Source organism: Ischnura elegans, chromosome 12 (genome assembly GCF_921293095.1).
Source record: "Ischnura elegans chromosome 12, ioIscEleg1.1, whole genome shotgun sequence".
In the NCBI taxonomy this organism is placed as follows: domain Eukaryota; kingdom Metazoa; phylum Arthropoda; class Insecta; order Odonata; family Coenagrionidae; genus Ischnura; species Ischnura elegans.
This window is the reverse complement of record NC_060257.1, coordinates 37891733-37911975: the sequence shown is the minus strand read 5'-3', so window position 1 is coordinate 37911975 and position 20243 is coordinate 37891733. Positions and strand designations below refer to the sequence as shown.

The 20243-nt window shown below is 37.1% G+C and overlaps 2 protein-coding genes across 3 annotated transcripts in view; one reads left to right on the top strand and one right to left on the bottom strand.

Moving 5' to 3' along the window:
• LOC124168827 (snRNA-activating protein complex subunit 4-like) overlaps positions 1 to 1305 on the bottom strand; it is a 35164-nt gene extending 33859 nt beyond the window's left edge. Inside the window, exons 1-3 of the mRNA XM_046547154.1 lie at positions 1086 to 1305; positions 776 to 957; positions 445 to 640 (exon numbers count right to left, since the gene is read on the bottom strand). Of these exons, the coding sequence (XP_046403110.1) occupies positions 445 to 640; positions 776 to 957; positions 1086 to 1155 (448 nt within the window). The 5' untranslated portion in view covers positions 1156 to 1305. The remainder of the gene's footprint in view (positions 1 to 444; positions 641 to 775; positions 958 to 1085) is intronic.
• A 128-nt stretch (positions 1306 to 1433) lies between these two features.
• On the top strand, positions 1434 to 19695 carry LOC124168828 (dynein intermediate chain 3, ciliary-like). 2 transcript variants are annotated; one of them, XM_046547155.1, is made up of 11 exons: positions 1434 to 2446; positions 3040 to 3201; positions 6016 to 6166; positions 6765 to 6923; positions 9000 to 9253; positions 9392 to 9578; positions 11639 to 11831; positions 13735 to 13870; positions 14387 to 14533; positions 17465 to 17650; positions 19299 to 19695. In XM_046547155.1, exons 1-11 carry the CDS (start codon positions 2264 to 2266, stop codon positions 19617 to 19619), a joined length of 2079 nt encoding a protein of 692 aa, XP_046403111.1. In that variant the 5' UTR covers positions 1434 to 2263; the 3' UTR covers positions 19620 to 19695. The 2 variants fall into 2 exon arrangements, with proteins under 2 accessions (XP_046403111.1, XP_046403113.1); XM_046547157.1 differs by having other exon boundaries at positions 1436 to 1988.
• The last annotated feature ends 548 nt before the right edge of the window (positions 19696 to 20243 follow it).

Genomic DNA, 20243 nt, shown 5'->3' with positions numbered 1-20243 from the left:
GCAAGCAATTTTCCAGGGATTATGAGCACTCGTTACGATTTGGAAGTTACCCCTGTTAGTAGATAATTTTCGGGCATATTCCTGATGCAAAACTCACAATTATGAGAAGAATGTAATAATTTTGTCAGCACATACTGCTAGTGAGAAAGCCATTTTTTGTGTTGCATACGAATCTTCCACTGTAGAAGCTTTAGTAGCGAAATGGAAGCAGATGCTGCGTGTTAATGTTTTACAGCAGCATCTGGTCGCATGCAATACAAAACAATGACTTCCTACCAAGCAGAATGATCAGACAAAATTATTATATTCTCATATTATTATACGATTATTATAGTGAGTTTTGCGTCAGGAATATGCCAGAAAATTACCTGCTTTCAAGTGTAACTTCCAAAAATTTATCAATAATTACAAGAAAATAACACTGAAAATATGAAGTCTACTTACATCGTCGGACTGGATCGAGTTTACAATAATCTAACTCATGTCTGTACAATTTTAATCGCTGATCTTCGTTCATGGGACATGGGAAGAAACTTTTATCCTTGAAATACGGGAATCCAAACAAATGGTACCAATTCTTCCGGGCAGCAGGATTCGTCGGCTGATTTTCAAGTATTTCAATTCTCTTGGATAATATATTCTACAAGAAGAAACGTGAAACATTGTGTACTAAATCATATAACTGGAAAGTAAGAGACCATACTTGATATTTCTTTGGATGACAACGATGCGACACAGAAACGAATAGTCATGAAACGATATTAAAATTGCTAACCTGTTTCTTTTGACATCTCTCTATTTCAAATTTAATTAATCGAATAAATTCTCTCAAATGCTTTCCATACGCCTGACTGATAGAACAGTGGTCTTCTACAGATACACTTTGGTCAACAGTTCCTTCTCTCGAGTCCGTTTCTTCCACAGGAACTCCATCATTTATGTCATCCTCGTCGAAACCTAGAATATTACAAATATTCCCATTGCATAACAATAACTACCGTAAATACCGCAACGCCGATCCACGATTTCCACAATATCTAATCAAAATGTAATTATACGTGAATGATATAATAATGACAACTTACAATCCTCATCGATCAAGTCGATTGTGGATGACACCACTTCCACACGTTGATATTCTTCAAAATTATCCATTTTCAGCGTCTAATAACCGTTATCGCCAATTATATGCATTAAAATTCCACACGCAGATTTAAGAAAATATTTTTTGAGATGATAATATCATCCTCACATCAATTACACATGTACGTCACATGAAAATACGATGTCGATGTGAACAAAACTTCGCGGCCATACTGGAACGCAGTCACATCAGTCACATTTTCACTAATTCCTTTTTCTCGCACAGTTTTCTAATTGTCGCTAGATGTCAAAGTACCCGGTGGACCCGCTGCAGTCGCTGTACCCCACCGGGTACTTTTGGTGCTTCCAGGAAATACAATTCAAGCCAACATAAATGTCCAGTGTGGTTTTCTGTGGAAAATTATGAGCTTTCTCGCATTTCTATGCATTTCCGCAGATTCTCACTGCGGCTTCCCTTTTACTAGATTCAGTTTTCATTGCTGCAGACTGCAGTTGATGGATTGCCTGCGCCATTCTGCGTGCTCACTGTGGAAGGCGTGGTTAGATAGGAACTTTGAAAACTCTTCGCGTTAGCTGCCAGTGTATTTAAATTTTTTTGCTCGGAGCTATTGTATGTATTTTTCATCTCATTTTTTGTCGAAGTCGAGAAAACATTCCAGTAATTAACCAGTCCTCTAGTTCCTCCTCCGTCGGGTAATCGTGCACCAGTTGAAATGGGGCTTTTTTTCTGATCGTAGAAAATATGAACACCCCGAAAAAATCAAAATAATACAAATTCTGTGTGAGGTTTACCGTTTACCCACAGCCTTGCTGTAATTGCAATTGGCGAAATGAACTCGTAAGAATATTATGAGATATTTCCTGGATGGTACTGCCTCACCACGGTAAATAGCAGTTTCGTCATACGGGTAAAATTAGTATTTTTGTGCAAATACTACTAAGTCCGCGCCCTTTCCCGCCACCTTCTCAGTTACTAGGGTAACGGCTAACTGTCAACTCCAAGGCCCAAAGCAGCCTGCGTCAACCTTGAGTGACTTTTCCCGTTAGTGTATCCATTGTAGGGGAATATCGTTTCTGTTGCTGAAAGAATTGATCAGTAATTACTGCAACCGTGATAAGCACTATACATTTGGTGGAGCCTGTATTAATCAGCTAAAACATGGAAGTGAACTATGTATACACTAAAAAGAGAAGTGAATTTGGTAGACAATGCATTTTAACTGAGACCACGTATCCTATCTCCGTTGACATTTATCCTAACCGGAATATAACGGCAAATTATGTCCTGAAAAATCCTGTCAGTAGATCGGTGCAATGTGCGTCTGTCATGGCTGAGCATGAGGCAAGTGATTTTGTGTAAATACATGAAATGCAAGGTGCCACCTTTTTCCCGAAGTAATAAGGAGTATTTCCATAAAGATATTCAATTTTTTCTAGCTAATGGCACCTTGTGAGACTATTTATTCGGATCCTCGTCGATAGTTTTTTTTTTCTTTTCTTCTATCCTTCCAAGCTTAAAGGATTCCTTATTATACTATGGTAGCTATGACTTCCACCCCATTACTTCCTTAGAAAGGCATGATACACAATTCTGTCTAGACAATGGAAGTCTGTCATTTTCAGCTAGATTCATTGGCCAAAATATACTGCTGTTAAGTATAATTTACATAAAATGAAATGTAACTCCTTGTCTTGAGGCTTTTGGACTATTGTAACCCATTGTTTCGTGTGTACTTTAAAGGATGAATATGTATGTAAAAGGATAAAATAGAAATATACAGTTCATAAGTCATCATGAAGAGCCAACTGTTGAAGTGCCTCTTTATTTTGTTCTCAAGATCGTGGTTGCTGAAAAAGCACGATGATTTAATGAACGCAAAAATATTCAATGTGCAATTTGTGACACTGTGAAGTAATTTGTTCCTTTATCGGTAGGTTAACACCATCACTGCACAATATGAAAATAGAGGAATGAATCATACTGAAGGAGGATGGCCCAAGGATATAAATATTGCTGAAGTAGAACAAACAACGAGATACCGGAAGAAAGTTGAAAAAGATGAAATGTATATTCATGCCATTCTTCAAGTCTCTCACGTATGTTACTGTTAAACATCTGTAAAAATCATTGAAAAAAAAACTATATAACTTGATTTTTCACCGAAAATAGTTGAAGTTATCAATTATATGAGCTTGTATAAATTTCTACTGCCATACCAGGGAGGAAGATTTGACGCTCTGCTTTGCAGAGGTGTCCTTAGCTATAATCTTGCCCCTTCTCTTCAATTGCCTCAAGAAAAGAGAAGAATTTTTGAGAGCCCAGCTCCATTGAGTTCAGTCGACCTTTATAAAGGCAGACCTGTAAAAGGGAGCATGAGTCTATCATAGACGAACATAGCATTACTTTACCATTATTAGTGTATACCTCTAATCCAAAAGTCCTGTTTTACAGTTGCATTATAGATATGAAGGAAAGAGAAATTTCTTGTTTGTCAACCCTTCCACACTGAATGTCGGCCGTAACCGATGAGAATTTTCGTATGCAAAAGGCCTAATGTTGGCTATAGCAGGTGTGAAATTTTCAATGCAAATGAACGGACACCGGCTATAGCTGAGATGGGGGAAGGGAGGTGACCACTGAGGTAGTAATGGTAGCGTTACTATTAATGGAATTCTGGAGTGTTAGTCTTAGACGGAGTCTTGGTACCTTGTGTATACTAACTTTGATATTATCAACGCCAGAAATTCTTTTAAATTTCTACCTTGCTAAGAAAAGTTACATATTTATTTTTTATAGATGTAAATCGTTGAAAATCATTAGCAATATTTCTAAAAAAAAACACCTAATGCAATATGTATACTATGGACTAATGCTAAGAAAAGGTTAGAGGGTCTATTCCAGTGGCCAGCTTAATAGCCAGGGGGGGGGGGGCCCTAAATATAAAAAAAGCAATTATTTTCCATCATATAAGAAAACATATTGAAAAATCATGAATTTACAAAATATTTCTTCAACATGTCCCCTGCCACGGATTTTTGAGTAATTGGCCTATTGCACCGACGTGCTATTCTTCAAAGGTGATTAAACGATCTTCAACCATTGAACAGTTGAAAGAAAATAAATTCCCCAAGGCTGTACTCTATGCTGGGCAAAGGCGGGGGGTGAGAAGTTACAAGGCTGACAGGGGGGTGATACACAGAAATCAAGCTAAACACTATGAAACAAAACAATCGCGTAGCTCACTCACTCACCCAGCAGATTTGTTCCAAAGAACAAATTACCGTGTAGGACTCAATCACACACATTTAGGTTTGCGTAGCTTCTGCTTACGCCAGTGACCCACTCACACACAAGAAACAGACAAAATTATAAAATTAGGAAAATCACGCTCACACTCACACACCTCGTGGATTTGCTCTATGGAACAGTTTCCGCGAAGGTCTCAATCACACACACATTCACGTTTGCAAAGCTTCTGCTTACACCAGTGACCCACTCACACGCAAGAAACAGACTAAAATATGAAATTCGGAAATCCACATTTAGACTCACGCACCTCCCAGACTTGCTCCAAGGAACAAATGTCTGTGTGGGACACACGCACTCACTCACACAGGTTTGTGAAGCTCTCGCTTATGACAGTGACCGTCAAACACACGGGAGTTAGGGATGGATAGAAGGGTTGTAAGTGCCCAAGAAGAGATCTCCTGACACCTGGTGTTTCTCCTGCCAAGCAGGCCTCCTCAAAGGAGAATGTTCAAAAAGATTGTAATATTGAGCGAAGTAATGATCGTTGATGGATAACTTGGAACGGTTGATGCAATTGGTCGAACGTCATGGGCCGGGGGGAGGTATGGAGCCAATAATGGGGTGGGTTGGGTTTTGCGGGGGTGGGGGAACGAAGTGGGGGTGAGGAAGGTCATTGGGATGTGTAGGGAGGGGGGGGGGGGAAATGGAAAATTACAGAGCGGGTGGAAGAGAGTCGTTATTATATGTTTTGTTGTTTTTTGAAATCAAGTAAAAAAGGCAAGATGTGACTGGCCCTTGGTCACTGTTCATGGTTTTGCCTTGGTGTTTTTGTATGTGGAAAGATTCATAAAAGTCTAAAGGCCTGGTTACACGGTGCATTAACATGTACAAGTTAATATACGTTTTCATGAATGATTTTTGTGGACCGGAAACAGAACATGAACCAAATTAGAACAGGTTCTATTTTCCGTTCATGCATTCGCACAAGTTGGGTGGTTACACGGTGCATTTTCGTGTTCATTCATGCGTTCATACATTTAGACATTAACCCGTACGTGTTAATGTATCGTGTAACCAGGCCTTAATAAATGATCTGAGGCGTGTTTAATTAGGCTGATGTCATTGATGGCAATGGAATGAGAATTTGAAGCCATATGATGGACTACAGATGATTTATTGAAGTGGCCAAGCCTGAAGCACACTGCATGCTCTGTTAAGCACGTGTATTTAAATCTCTCCGTGTCTGCCCGATATAGGCTATATTGCACTCAGGGCAGGTGACTTTGTACATTCCGGACTTCTGTTGGGGTTCAATCGGGTCTTTTGGGTTTCCTAGGAGAGTTTTGAGTTTATTACTATGTTATGAGTGTGACTATTTGATGTTATTATATGCTTTATTTTGTGACGTGTCCTATACACCTACCATTTATTTGTAATACTGTGTATGTGTCTGCTGGACAAATAAACCTATTATTATTATTATTGTTCGACACATAACACGGTTAAATGTTGTGTTTTCTGAAAACACCTTTGAGTCCTTTAGTTGATGTGGGATGAGTGTCGTGCTGTCTTAAATATGTTTTTGGTGTTTCTGCTTCTTGAGGATCTTATCGATGAGCTTTTCTGAATAGGCTTTCAAAGGCTTTTTCTCTTCCTATTAGACAATGGAGCATTGCATTCTTCAAAACAATGCTGTAGAAATATATGAGGAGTATTTCGGTGGCCAACCTCTGCCAGCAGCAGATAGTGGAGTGTCTGTAAGTGTGGAAAAGAGTACATCAAGGACTGTTAATGTGTTCAGAGACCCTACAGGTAATGTCTACTTATTAATCCTTACTCATCTTTATTTTTTATGCTTTTTACTTCAGCAAAATTTATAGTAAATATGTAATGCTCAAAGTTTCAAGCAGGTTATAATGTATGTATGTTAAAAATTAACAACTAGGTTTCTGTAGTAAATTTTTAAAGTATGGTATACCCTTGCTCACAGTAATCTTTGCCCCAAACTGTGTAATGTCATTTAATTTGTGTGGCAAAATTAAACAGTGTTATATAGGAGATCTCTAATATTACCCTGTTTTATTTTCATTCCTTGTAGAATTAGGCTTATTAAATCAATAACAATGATTCTGTGCAATGCAATAGAATAGGAGTCTCAGATATGCTCAAATCAAATGATGAGCATAAATCAATAGCAATGATTCTGTGCAATGCAATAGAATAGGAGTCTCAGATATGCTCAAATCAAATGATGAGCATAGAAATTTATGAAAATTATTTGTCTAGAATCATAGATTGATTTAATCAACTCTATATTATTCATTGGAATGCAATATTAGCTTTAATTGAAAAAGAAACAAGAAAAATACTTCAGCATGCTCCTGCATACTTTATCTTTAAATGAATATAGCCACCAATACTGGTCGAGCATTTCCAGCATGTCATGTTTCTTGGTCCCCAAATGGTGGCAGTCGCCTAGCTGTTGCACACTGTGGCCTTGAATTCCAGAAGGATAGGCGTACAAGAGGTGGAGCTCCTGCAATGATCAACTCATACATCTGGGAAGTTGGTAGGTAAAGGATTATTTCCAAGTTATTTGTCACATTGTAATTATGATATTACCAAATATTTACCTATTAGCATCCCGGGTGGTGTAACCATAAAAGGGTAAATGAGAAGTAACCAAAGACTTCTTTTTGAACATTGAGTACAGTGGAACTTCGATCTATCGTTTCTCAGGGGGATGGATGAAAAAAACGATGAATGCGTTAAAACGATCAATGCGGGAATGTTTGACCAGGTTGCCAATGTCCCAGGAAACGCTGGATTTTTTGCGAATTATGATATTTATTAATGGATTCAAACAAGATTTTAGCTGATCACAGGAATATTATTACTTTATCGAACCACTTAGGTCATATTGTTGATTCGAAATATAACTCTTTCAAATATCGTAAAGGAACGCACCACCTTGCTAAAAAATGTTTGCACCCCAATCGGCATTTGCACTGCTATTATGGAGATCTGTCTGATGTAAAAGTTCTTATCCATCAAATGCCATTTCAAGTACTCGTATTTACGAGAGTAATGTGCATGTTATGCCTAAAACAATCGCTTTCGCCTGCGCAGTGATTGGTTGTGAGATGGATCACAAAGGCCAAAAATAGTTTATTATTTGAAATGTTCCTTTCTAACAATTAAGTTTTTAATATAATAGAGGCAATGTGTAAAGCGTGAACAATGTTGCGTTAATCGTCAGCGGCACGCCCACCTGATCCTTGGCTTCAACCCACTTCTTGCTTTCACCAGGTATCTCGCTCTACCCCCACCCCTACCGTCATGTGCTAGCGGACAACCCGAGGCGTTGCAATACTCACGCGCTACAAGCCCGGATTCTTTCCTTCATCTTCAATTATTTTCAGTCCGTCCTTTTAAGTTCTCACTTATTTCATTGGAAGGGCCATGGTTCGAAGGTGAATAAAAATAAAACTAATAAAAATGAAACCGGACTTAATTGAACCTACACGGAAAACAATCGCTGGTTTGGAGTCAACCCGCCCTGGAAAGTACGGAACCAATCGTACGAGGTGAAGTTCGGCACTAATGTTATCGCGTATGGCGTAAGCAGAGCATATTGCAGAGGGTGAAGCATGACCATATGACTGCGCAATGAAATTTTTTGTCCTATAGAAAAGGCAGCTTACCCACTCATTTCTAACAATAAGTAGCGTAGCTCTAGATGAGCAGATGAATTCAGATTGCTAGTAAGGAGAAACAAAATATCCTGAGAAGATTAGCTTCGTTAGCAACTCTGACAAGTGACACCTGTAGCATAACTCGTAAATTGTAACGTGATGTCCTGTTTTTGAAAAAAAATGTCGCATCAACTACCAAGAAGCTCAGCTGCGAGGATATTGAGATTCGCCAGATATCACCATCGTTTTATTCCAACTATATCCTTGCTTAAACTGCTTGAATAACATTAGAAATAAGTCGTGTTTGGTATCATTCTTTTTTTAATTACGTGCACATTACTAATATTTCAATCTAATAAAAGTATAATACCTATGGCCAAAATTCACTTTTGGCCTAATTGGTAATTCATGCAGCAGTTTACCACCAAAAACTAGGAACTTTGAGGGAGATAGGCTGACAAAATTCAGTGGGCGAGAATCTGTGATGCGGGAAATATATTACATTGTCTTTATGGAACTTTATTTGGCACCAGGAACGGCGAATGATGAATGCGGGAAAATGGTCAATGCGAGAACGATAGATCGGGGTTCCACTGTATTCATTTTTACTCAAGACATTTTTTGCACAACTTCATTACATCAAGTATGTATACAATAGTCACTTCTCTTTTCTCCAAAATGATACTGTCTCAAATTATTTCTTGGATGAGATATGGGACCCACAGTTGATGTAAAATTTCTGAATGCATGTACCACAGTTTCGTTATAATGATTATTGTTGTCATGCTCAATTCAAAAGTATGACAATTTGCTGGGTACTTAATTCTTTCATCAAGTATGTATGCGAATAAGTAAATTTGTCTTGTTCACATTGCTTTGCATTTCTTCATCATCATGTTCGATGCTTTTATTTACATTTGCTTTATACTTATACATTCTCTTATTAACAGAAAATCCGAATAAACCAGAATTGATCCTTACGCCTCCATCACCTTTGGCATGCCTTGAATACAACCCAAAGGACCCTCATTGTTTAGTTTCTGGGGCACGAAATGGAAGGGTTGGATTTTGGGACACAAGACGAGGATCTTTACCTGTTGATCAAAGTGGACTTGATGTTAGTCACAGAGACCCAGCATCTTTCGTCCTTTGGGTTGCATCAAAGTCTGGTTCAGAATTTTTTTCTGCCAGCACAGATGGTCAGGTTAGTAGGAGAAGTCAACTATAGTGTGGACATTTTATGCAGAAACCAAAACTTATTTCAAACTCTTTGGAGACGTTATCTAAAACTGTTTGCTCTTTGATGAACTGGAACATAATTCTCATCACTTGCCACTAACAGGTCAAGTGGTGGGATACACGAAAACTGAGTGAGCCCTTGGAAACATTGATTCTTGACCCAGGAAATAAATTCTCTGGTGCTGGAGGAGCAGTTGACACTGAGCAGAAAATAAGTAGGGCCTTAGGTACCAGCTCACTTGAATATGAGTCAACAATTCCTACACGGTTTATGGTTGGTACCGAAAAAGGTATTTTGACGTGAAATTCAACAATAATAAAATTATGTGGATCGCCATGAAGAAGTTTAGCAATGTAATGCTATTTCCTGTTGCTTATTGGTAGATTGGGTTAGTGCTTGCTTTGACGATGAGAAGCCTAGCCTGTGAAAGAGTTATGCTATTACCTATACTGATAGCTTATCCATTGTTGTTTCACAAGGCTGGGGGGTGTGTTTGACACTGGTCTGAATTTTCCTATCGTTTTTTATTCTAAATTTTTGATTCCAAAAGGCTTTAGCCTAAAGTAAAGAAGGCATTAGAAATACTTTTCTTGTTTAAAGTATACCGGGACTAGCCGCGGTATTAACTTTTAACGGAAGTCACCCGCAATGCACAATCGTGCGAAAGATCCACAGAGAAAAAAATCATCCACCTTGACCGTCCGATAGTGTCCACAAATATCCACAGGGAAGAATGACACCTCGGTAGCTTAACTGGCTAAAGCACTCGACCGAAAATCGGGGGATCTGGGTTCGAATCGCGGTCAAGGCGGATGATTTTTTTTCTCTGTGGATCTTTCGCACATACTTCTCTTGTGTATGATACCTTGAAGTGGCTTGAAGACCCATCTTGTAACAAAACGTACTGTATTTTTATGTTAGTTGGGGAGTAAAGCAGCTCATCCTCATCAAAGGTCATTTGTAGATATATGTACATATGTTCTTATTGCATGTTCTCATCATTAGCATTAATCTTATACATACTGGAATTATTAATTTAGATCTCATTTATTAATATATACACCACATAGAAAGTGGTTGCTAGCATCTCCTCTCGCCTACACTTCTCTAAAATGTCATATAAAGCTTAGAAGAAAATGTTGTGAGCCCAGTATCCTTGATTACACGCAACCCGTAAGTACATTTTTGTTATGCCAGGTCACATAGTTCCTAAAAATATTGCATGTTGAATTCACATGCTTAATGATCTGTGTTGTTTGGTTTATATTTCTTTAGAAATTGTTTCACGGTCCACAAGCGATTCGTGAGCCATTGGTTGGTGACCCATGCTTTGGTATAGGTGCTCAAAATTTATTTTTTCCAAAAAAAATCTACAGATCTAGACGTACTCGCCAAATCTCATGTCATATCAAGAGCTCTAGAATTCCTACTTTGAACAGCAGAAATTGCTACCCTAGGGAGATTTTAGAACATGAGGCTAGTTTTCTCCTATGCAAATCCTTCTGCTAAGATACAGTGGAGCCTCAGTTGTACAAGGCTCCAAATCCAAAGAAAAAAACATCATACAAACAAGTGAGAAGCCTTGTTTTACAAAGCCTAATTAATATAATTTTGAGATGTAATCGAATTACAAATGATATTATTTCATTTTAAGATGGCTAGGTTTTTGAAGTAAATCTACAGAATTAAAACAAATTTGCCGGCCTCGGTGGCAGCATGGTAAAGTCCTCGCCTGCCAAACTGGAGGTCGGGTTTTCAGTCCTGTATGAGTAGGTTGTGCCTACCTAGGGCATGGTTGTGTGTGATTGTCAATGTTACACTTTATTTCCACCGATATAAAAGGCCTTGAATGAGCTTTTTTCAGGGTGGTAAAGAGAAAAAATATAAATAAATAAAACAAAAATTAATATTAAAAAATTTGACTGCATTTTTCAATACTACCAATTTTGCAATCTTAAAAAATATTTTGAAATCTAGACTTTTCGCATTGTACAATTATATATGCATTGCAACTGAAAGTTGTACGATTGAGAGTGACTTCCCATGGAAATTCATGCATAATTTATGCCAGTAAACCCACTTCAGTTGTACAAATAAAGGCCATTCAATTGAGGTTTCCACTGTATACGACATCTCCCTTTTATACTCAGTTAATTGACCCAGGGTTCACACTTGTCAGGGAAAAACTCAAGAAGCATATCATAAAGATCATCGGTGAAAATCGTGGTTGAACATGTGGTGTGTTGTGTTCCAGCAATGAGGTGGGCATTTTGTTGCTGGGACCACAATTGGCATTATTGGCTTGGTGCCACTTGACTTTATTTCTCATCTCTTTGTTCTCTCTTCTAGGATATGTCATTAATTGTAACAGGAAAGGAAAAACACCTGCAGAAAAGCTTGTCGGTCAGTATTCTGCTCAAATAGGACCAGTTGTTGCCCTCCAACGAAATCCTGCTTTTCTCAAAAACTTTCTCACTGTTGGTGATTGGACAGCAAGAATTTGGTCTGAAGATGTTCGCGAATCAGCCATCATTTGGACGGGGTACTATTTTTTTGTACTTGAAAGTTATAAATCAGTCATTTACATATTTTTTATTGGGAAAAAATACAGAGGAAAGCAAGTTTCTTTTGTGTAGTTTGTCTGTCAGTAACTTACTATATATGTCACCTTGAAGGTTGGTTTGGATAGGTGAGAAGTAGAGCTCACCCCATACTTTAGACGCCAGTGTATGAGAATATCACACATTCAAGGTTATGGGACCAGTTCCTTTCCCTGGGTCATCTTGCTTTTCTAGGATATTTGTTTGGGGTTTTCTGAAGGCTTCACCCAGGATTTGAAAATTCTGGGGAAGGGACCTTCGATTAGTTGCCTAGCTATTTACATACTGGCTACCACACTTCCCCAGTTTGTCTCTAATAGGTTATTTAAAAGTGCAAAAAAAAACTCTTTGTAGCAAAGAGGAACAACTTTTGTGTTCAGTTTTCTACTGACTCCCTGATTTTCAATACAAGTTTTCCAACTCTTGGGAAGTACATAGATACCTAGTTGCAAGAAATCTATACGTTGTGCACTGAGGTTTTCACCTCGTCATCACTTCGTAAATGCTTGCCTCCCATGACTTCTTAAAGTGGACTGAACACATGAAACTCACTTGGAGTATATACAGAGATGGGATTTACTGATCTCAATAGAAGTAGGCTATCATACTTCCTTTTCTATCTTAGACCTCATTCTCCTGTCATGTGTGTATCACGGCTTCAGGTTTAGTCTTAAATGATGCACATGTTCATCTATGGCTGTAAGTATGTTAGGTTTAACTAAAAGTTCATTATTTTTTGGTGTCAATACCTCTTTATCCTCTTAAAACAATAAAAAGTCACTAGCTAAGGGTATCCAGTTCAAGACATTTAATATATCTAGGTATATAACTCATTGATCTATCAACATACCTACATCTAAAATTGGTCCCAATAGGAACTGTTTTAGGAATAAATAAATGTTGTTTTTTTTACTATGAAGGGCTTGGTCAACAGCTTTTTTCATTAATATTATTGTCTTTGCAGCAAACAATTTGCCTTTTATTGTAGGCATCATGAAGAAAATTTGTGATGCAGTCACTGTATTTCTCATTATCTGAGCAAGAGTAATTTATGCCAAAGAAAAAAACTTAACATTTGAGAGAAAAAAGCAATAGGGTGGTTTCCTATTATTTTTTTACTGCCTAAATCAAAAGATTATTACTCCTGGAGTACGTATTTCATGCTCTTAGATTTTTAAATGACAATATCTATTTTTTTGCGATTAAATGAAAAGTGAAAATTCATTCAAGCATGTGAAAATGTGACGGCTAAGTATGAATGGTGGGAAAAGCCCATGTGATGTCATTCTGGTCCCCGCTGCCGCCATGTGAGGTGACCTTGGGGTGAGGATATGTGCGCCGCTGCAATGCAGGCTGCTAGTAGGTAGCAGAGTACCCTGCTAGCTGGTAGCACTTGGCTTAAATAAGGATTATTAATACCTTATCAAACGAAGGAAACTTTCCCACCTTAGGCAGTTTTAATATGTGATTATTAAGACATGTTTCCCTGAGCTCTGTGGCTCATGCATGCATTGGTAATCTCAGACAATGTAAAACTCCTATTTACTCGTATAGAAACTAGGTCCCTGTGACGTCACGTGGAGTGGCATCGCATGGGTGTCAATTGGCCTTTTTCAAATTCGGTTAAAATTGACCATTCCCATTCGTCTAAACTGGGATTTCTAAAACCAAATAATTTGTACATTATGAATACACTAATGGTGGGTAACGAATCGCAATCAATGCCTTTCTTTTTCTTTGATGAAGGAAACTACCCTATTACCTTAACAACAAGTAGTCAATATAAGAATTTTCACCAGCAAGTAAATAATATTCTTATGTTATGTAATTCACTTTTTTAAAAAGCTATCACCGAGTAATGCTGACAGGAGGAGGATGGAGTCCCACACGTTATTCCGTCTTTTACACAACAAGAGTAGATGGCTCATTGGATGTTTGGGATATACTTCAGCAGCAACGAGAGCCTTGTTTAAGCGTGAAGGTAGGTCGCGTATTCTTGTTGCTTCAAAGATCAAATTCCTATTGTTTAAAGGCTAGCTAAAAAAAGAATATACTGCTTTAATTTTATAATTCAATTATTTTAGTTTCTATAAGAACCATTTGAATACACTTTATTTGCTAATAAATTTTCTTTTTACATTTTGATGAATTGTGAATGCCAGAAAGCATGCATATACTAAGCAAGCACGACCTCCTATGCATTGGGGGTTGTATTGGCCTTGTCCCTGTACTCCAGCAGTTTAAAATTATTTTTTCCATAACAGAAAGAATTATAAAATTTGTTTTCTACATTATGCAGATAAAAGATGTAGATAAGAGATTCTTTTTACTAACAACATCCACGTTCGTCATTTCAGTCCTCTTTACTGTTGATTACTTGCAAGGAATAATTTTTGTTTACAAGAAGTTGATTTTATATAAAGACTGTTGTATCAAATATTATATTCAATATTTTCAGGTCTCTTTAGTGCTCATGACAATTTCTTAAATCCCATAGGTTTGTGATGAACCTCTCCGTTCAATGCGTGTTCATGAATCTGGTCAATTGGTTGCCATTGGCAATGATGTCGGTATAACCTACCTGGTGGAGTTCTCTGAGAATTTAGCCATTAATCATAAAAATGATAAACCTATGCTCACTCAGGTAAGCACTCCTTCAATTAGTCTTGTATTTTTTTTTTTTTTGCTGCAAGTATTGAGTATTTACGATAGACTTCAATATGTCATGGTTTTTGGATTTCTTACTCAGGATTTGATACTCATAGTTGGATTTTTGAGAAGTGGCTAAAATTTTTTTTTAGCATCCTTATCCCTATTATCTTGTTGCATCCCACACAGCAAAGGAGTAGCAAATGAATATTCTCAGAGGGATGTTGGAATATCCCAAGAATTTTCTCAAAGTTCCAAGAATATTCTTGTGATATTTTTGGAATTTACAATAGTTCACCATAAAGGATATCCTAGGAGTATCCCAAGGATATTCAATGAACATAGAGATTATTCTTGGAAATTGAAGTGTCCCTTTATAAGACCAGTCTGCTGCATGGGATATTTTCTGGGCTTGGAGTGGGAATTTTTTTTGGCATACTTAACACACTCAATGCTGAGAAAATTTATCATAACACACCGCCACGCGGAAAAAATATTTTGCAATAATATCAGATGTTATGTCTTCCTAAATCGTATACAATCATACATAGTTCAAAATTATTAAAATTTGCACTATTAATAAAGAAAATATTAAATATTATAATAAAATTATAATAAATATATTATAATAAAAATAAGGCAAAAAATCTGCGGCAAGCAAACGACTTGTATCCAGTCACAGGAGAAGACACACTGAGACGCTGGGCACAATTGCAGGGTCTAGTAGAAGACGCGGAGGCAGATGGCGGGCCGAGAAACCTAACGAGACCGATGCCTTGAATTCAAGGCATCCGCGTCCTAGGCTAGCGCGGGATGCCTTGAATTCAAGGCATCCGCATTGAGTGTGTTAAAGGCCTCTTTACACGGTAACCTAGTAATTAACAATTTGAGTTAATGTGTTAATTCATGAATGCAAAAATGCACGGTGTAACCACCCAACTTGTGCGAATGCATGAACAGGAAATAGAACCTCCTCTAATTTGGTTCATGCATTCGTGCATGTTCCATTCACCCACCAAAATCGTTCATGCATTTAGACATTTGCTGTTAGGGTTAATGTACCATTTAAACAGGCCTATTAAGGACTGCGTAGCTTAATATAAAAATACATGGCAATTGACTTGTAAGTACACAAAAGCATTAAAAAATACTCCAGGAATATTCCATATTGACTCAAAATATCCTTGGGACCAAATAGGAATATTGCTGATCAAAATGGAATATTCCTGAAATGTAGACTGGAAATAAAGTCAGGGAAGCTTATGACAGAAAGTTTGTATTAACCCTGATTCACAGTACATACTGTGCATTAACTTGTGCTATTGCACATATTTTTTTTAAATATCATGTTTATTTTAAATACAAAATTTAATAGTGTCCGGCTTTAATTTTTTTTTAGCCTATCGTTACCTTGATCTTACTCCCCCCTCGAAAGTTATAACTTATACTTGCCATTGGAATGCATGAATGATAAAAGTTAAGGTCAACTCATAATATGTCCTAATTCAATCCTTGTTTTTATAAGTTAACTTTAGAGTGACCGGGGTAAGCCGCATAGTTATAATGACGGCCAGCTGTCGATTGACCGTTGGCCCTTTTCATGCGTTCTTTCATTCATTTTCCCTGCATATTGTTACCTAATGAGTTTAGAAGTGTTCTGATTATGTTTTACAGTTAGATGTAATGTTAGGATAAAATTGAACTTTGCAAAAAAATTATTGCACCTAAAAAAAATATTTTGTAAAATAAAAATGTGTCTCACTGGCATAGTTAAAAAATAATACGTCATGTGGTTTAGAACACGAGTAGCATTTCAGGACACATTATGTGCAGCAGTTTTCTTGGTTAAAAACATATATCAGAGAAAAAAAATCAAAAACGACCACATTAAAATGAAGCACTATGCATTAGGCCTCAAGGTATTTCTTTACTCTTATAGCACATTTGCAAATTTTCTGATTAGGTTCACACATCAGTGACTGAAATTGTGGAATGAGACGTGTATTTGAATCTCAAGGAGATAGAAAAGAACCCTTTCGGAATGTGTCGTTATGTATTTCATTTTATCGATCCTCTGAATTTGCGATTAAACTTCAGCGTCTTAGTAAGATGTTATCTTGAGACCAAGCGCGACGGGTCAATGAGACTGACATAGGGAGCGCCGATTGACCCAGAAATAATCATAATCATTCAAACAGCGTGTTGTAGATAATACTTTATTTTCAGGTTCTTTGTTTCAAAATATTAAAAGAAAGTCAAAGAATCCCAGCGTTATTGATCGGAAAATAACGAAATGGTGCGGAAAATAAAAACATGAACGGTCAATTGACCTATTGACCACCCCCGGTCATTCTAGTGATAACTGGTGGTAAACTGATATTTCTATTTAAACTTTAATATATGGGAATTTGATGATGATTACTGCCATGAAAGCTGTTGAATGTATTTAATGCAAGATAGAGGAATTCGACAAATGTTTGAGCATAATGGGTGATTTCTGTCGAATCACTCCTGTGGGGATGGATGTCCTCTTAGGTGGAATTCATTAAATAGTTCTCCGTATTCCTGATGATTATTCCATGCATAAAATTTTGAATAATAAAATGAAAATCTCGTTTGATGCTTCAATCCAAGGTTAGTTTAGATAGGTCAGGGTAAGGCTCACCCCAGCATTAGTTACATACGTACAGAGGAATACAATACAGTCAGGGTATGGAAGTGACAATTCCTTTTTCATTACTACATCACAGCAAGAATTTTTGGGGTTGTTTAGTCTTCATCAAGTCGTAAAACATGTATTTGTATTATGTAATGAGTATTTGATTAGCAGCCAAATGGAAAATTGTATACATATGTATATGCATATTTCTCGCAGAAAAATTAAGTTCAGTTTGCTTCTCAACAACTCTTTCATTTTCTTTGATAGATGCTGGAACGTGAAAATCGTAGGGAGAAGATCTTGGAAGCACGAATGCGTGAGATTCGTTTGAAAGTGAAAACTAAAGATACTGGACCTGCACAACCTGATTCTCCTGTGAAATCAAAGGCATCCAGTAGTAACTTGGTACTTTTGGAACAAGCGGAGAAAGAATTTATTGAAGTGGTTAACCAGGTAAGATTCAATTCAAAACCACAGTAACTGTTAGAAGTGTCTATGTTTGAAATACTTCTTGAAGATAATTCAACCATATCACCTTAGCTAAGTACAATTGGTCGATCATGTTTCCCAACAAATGGAGCTGCCACCATTGATTTAGTTGAAATTTCTCTGCTTCTTCTCTTGGTGCATTTAACTATTAGGAATCATTGCAAGGATGAAAATATAACATAATGCATATTAATGGTAACTGGTAGGCTTATGCAATAAAAACTACATAATATGAAACAATTTGTTTGACACCTAAGTACTTCAGCTTATTCATGGCCACTCAACTTGAAGGGGTTTCCGCAGGTTTACTTATGTAACAGTAGCATATATGAGAAAAGTACCCAAAAAAATATAACTGGGCTCAGCTGCTATTACTTTTTAAAAATGGCATCTATCTCAAGCTGTGCCTTATCCAGGAAAGGGGGGGGGGCAGGCAGGAAGTCTGGGGGCTAACCTCCCAGCAATAGTGGGGGTCCGAACAAAATTACATATGTACCAGTAAATAGTTACTTGAGTAATTTCATTCTGTGCAGCTACAGTAACTTTTTAGAATTAAAAAAATTACTTGTGGCCTGTTATCCTCAATTGTATTAGTTTTGCTAAACTGCAAAGACTCTTAATTTTATTAATGAAATGAATTTAACTTATAGTCAGCCATATTTAATGAAGAGTAAAGAAAAATATCAGGTAATATAATGAGAGACAAAAAGGAATGGAGTTTAAAATTTTTTGCATCGTCTCACATAGTGGGAGTCAAAATAAGTGTCAATCATCAAACAAAGTACATAAAATCCTATGATTATACTCCTGTTTTTTATTTCCTCATGCAATTTGGACTGTGACAACGGGGCTCTTCATCATAGCTGGGAAAAATTATGTGAATGGGGATACACTCGTTGGTGTTTTGAACTGTGTGATCCAATAGGCTGTGTGTTTGAAAGTAAAGATTACATTTGGAAACCAATGAGAAGATAACATGTATTATTTACATTGTTGAGTACCGAGAGTTCATTTTTTAGCTAGCATGGTTGATTGCACTTCATACAAGTTGTTACCTAAATCAAATTTTATTTTTTTCCTTGCTTTTCCTGAAGCAGTGGGCATCAGGAATCTTGGTTAAGAGCTTATGATGTAACAGTTTTCCAACTTCTATCTTTTGGTTAAGCCTTGGAATAATTTACAGCCGGAGAAAATAGTCAAACATCATCCTGCAGCATGCTACTTAATTTATTGTGAGAGAGTCAATTTAATTTATAATTTCAAAAATTGAAAGTCACTTGATTAAGCAAAAGACCCTTCTTTTCCTGTGAAGTCATCAATGGGTCAGGTCCGTCCTAGCTTAAGTAATTCAAAAAATGTAAAAAACTATGGCTTATTGATACCAGCCGTTATAAAGAGGTTCCTCTTTCACCCATTAGAGGCTTATCTCTTGATTGTTTCTGGTACCCAATTGAGTTATTTATTGAAAAATGAATTTTGGCCCCACTGGATATGTTGGAAAAAGTATGCCACAAAAGTGAATTAGTATATAAGGCTGCATACCATTCTTATTTGATGATCAATTCAAATTGTAACAAACTGATCGAGTCATATTCCAAATATTTTTCATCAGGGTTTAGAAAAACTGGAGCAAAGGCGAGTAGTGGCAGCTAAACCAAATGAGGATGAAGTAGAGGAGGAGGCACCTACTGAAGGTGAGGAGAATATGGAAATTGATGAAGAAGCCCCTGAAATTGTCCAGGAAGAGCCTAAAGAAGAGGGTGGATCAAAAGCCGAGGGTGCATCAAAAGATGGTGAATTGAAAGAGGAGGCTGAATCTAAAGAAGTAGCCCAGACTGATAGTGGTAAAAAGAAGAAAGCATCCACGAGAACCGAGACCGAGGGTACAAGTGAAAAAGAACCCAAGGTGAAAAAGAAGAAGGAAAAGAAATAAAAGGAAAACAAGAAATTAGTGTAGATGATCATTGAATAACATCATTTTTTTGTTGAATATATATTTTGAAGTTTTACTGGGTATTAAGATGATTGTGTTCTTTGTTCCATACATTCTCCTTTGGGTAAAATACTCACGAATCATAAAAAAAAACTTAATGATTTTTCAAGCGTCAAATACTTATGCAAAAAATGTATAAACATGTAAATAAATGGAAATTTTCAAAATGAACCTTTAGGTGGAAATCTTAAATTGTAAGGTAAGTTCGGCTTCACTTCTCAGTTTTTTTTTTCAACCAAGACTGCACGAAGGAGTTAAGAGGGTGAAGATTAAAAAAAAAAAACAAAAAAAATTGTCTAAGGGGGGCTTTGTCTGAGTGGAACTGGATTTTTCTCATCTACATACACTGCATTCCACCCCAAAATCAACAATCCTTACCTAGCATCACCCCTACCCACAATCCAACACCCTCCCATCAATCAGTTCTACCTCCGCCGCATCTATTTACCCAGGTTGGATATATTGTGATTCCATTGAGCTCAAATTCAGGTGACATCACAGATTCATCGAAATACTGGCAATTTCAGCAGCAGGTTTTCACAGCAGTCCATGTCTTGGCATGCT

Bases quoted from the DNA above. Each gene is read 5' to 3' on its own strand.
- LOC124168828 (XM_046547155.1), top strand. From the start codon at position 2,264: ATGGAAGTGAACTATGTATACACTAAAAAGAGAAGTGAATTTGGTAGA. The intron at 9,254-9,391 runs GTTAGTAGGAGA...TGCCACTAACAG, and splicing joins CTGCCAGCACAGATGGTCAG to GTCAAGTGGTGGGATACACG. The intron at 13,871-14,386 runs GTAGGTCGCGTA...TAAATCCCATAG, and splicing joins AGCCTTGTTTAAGCGTGAAG to GTTTGTGATGAACCTCTCCG.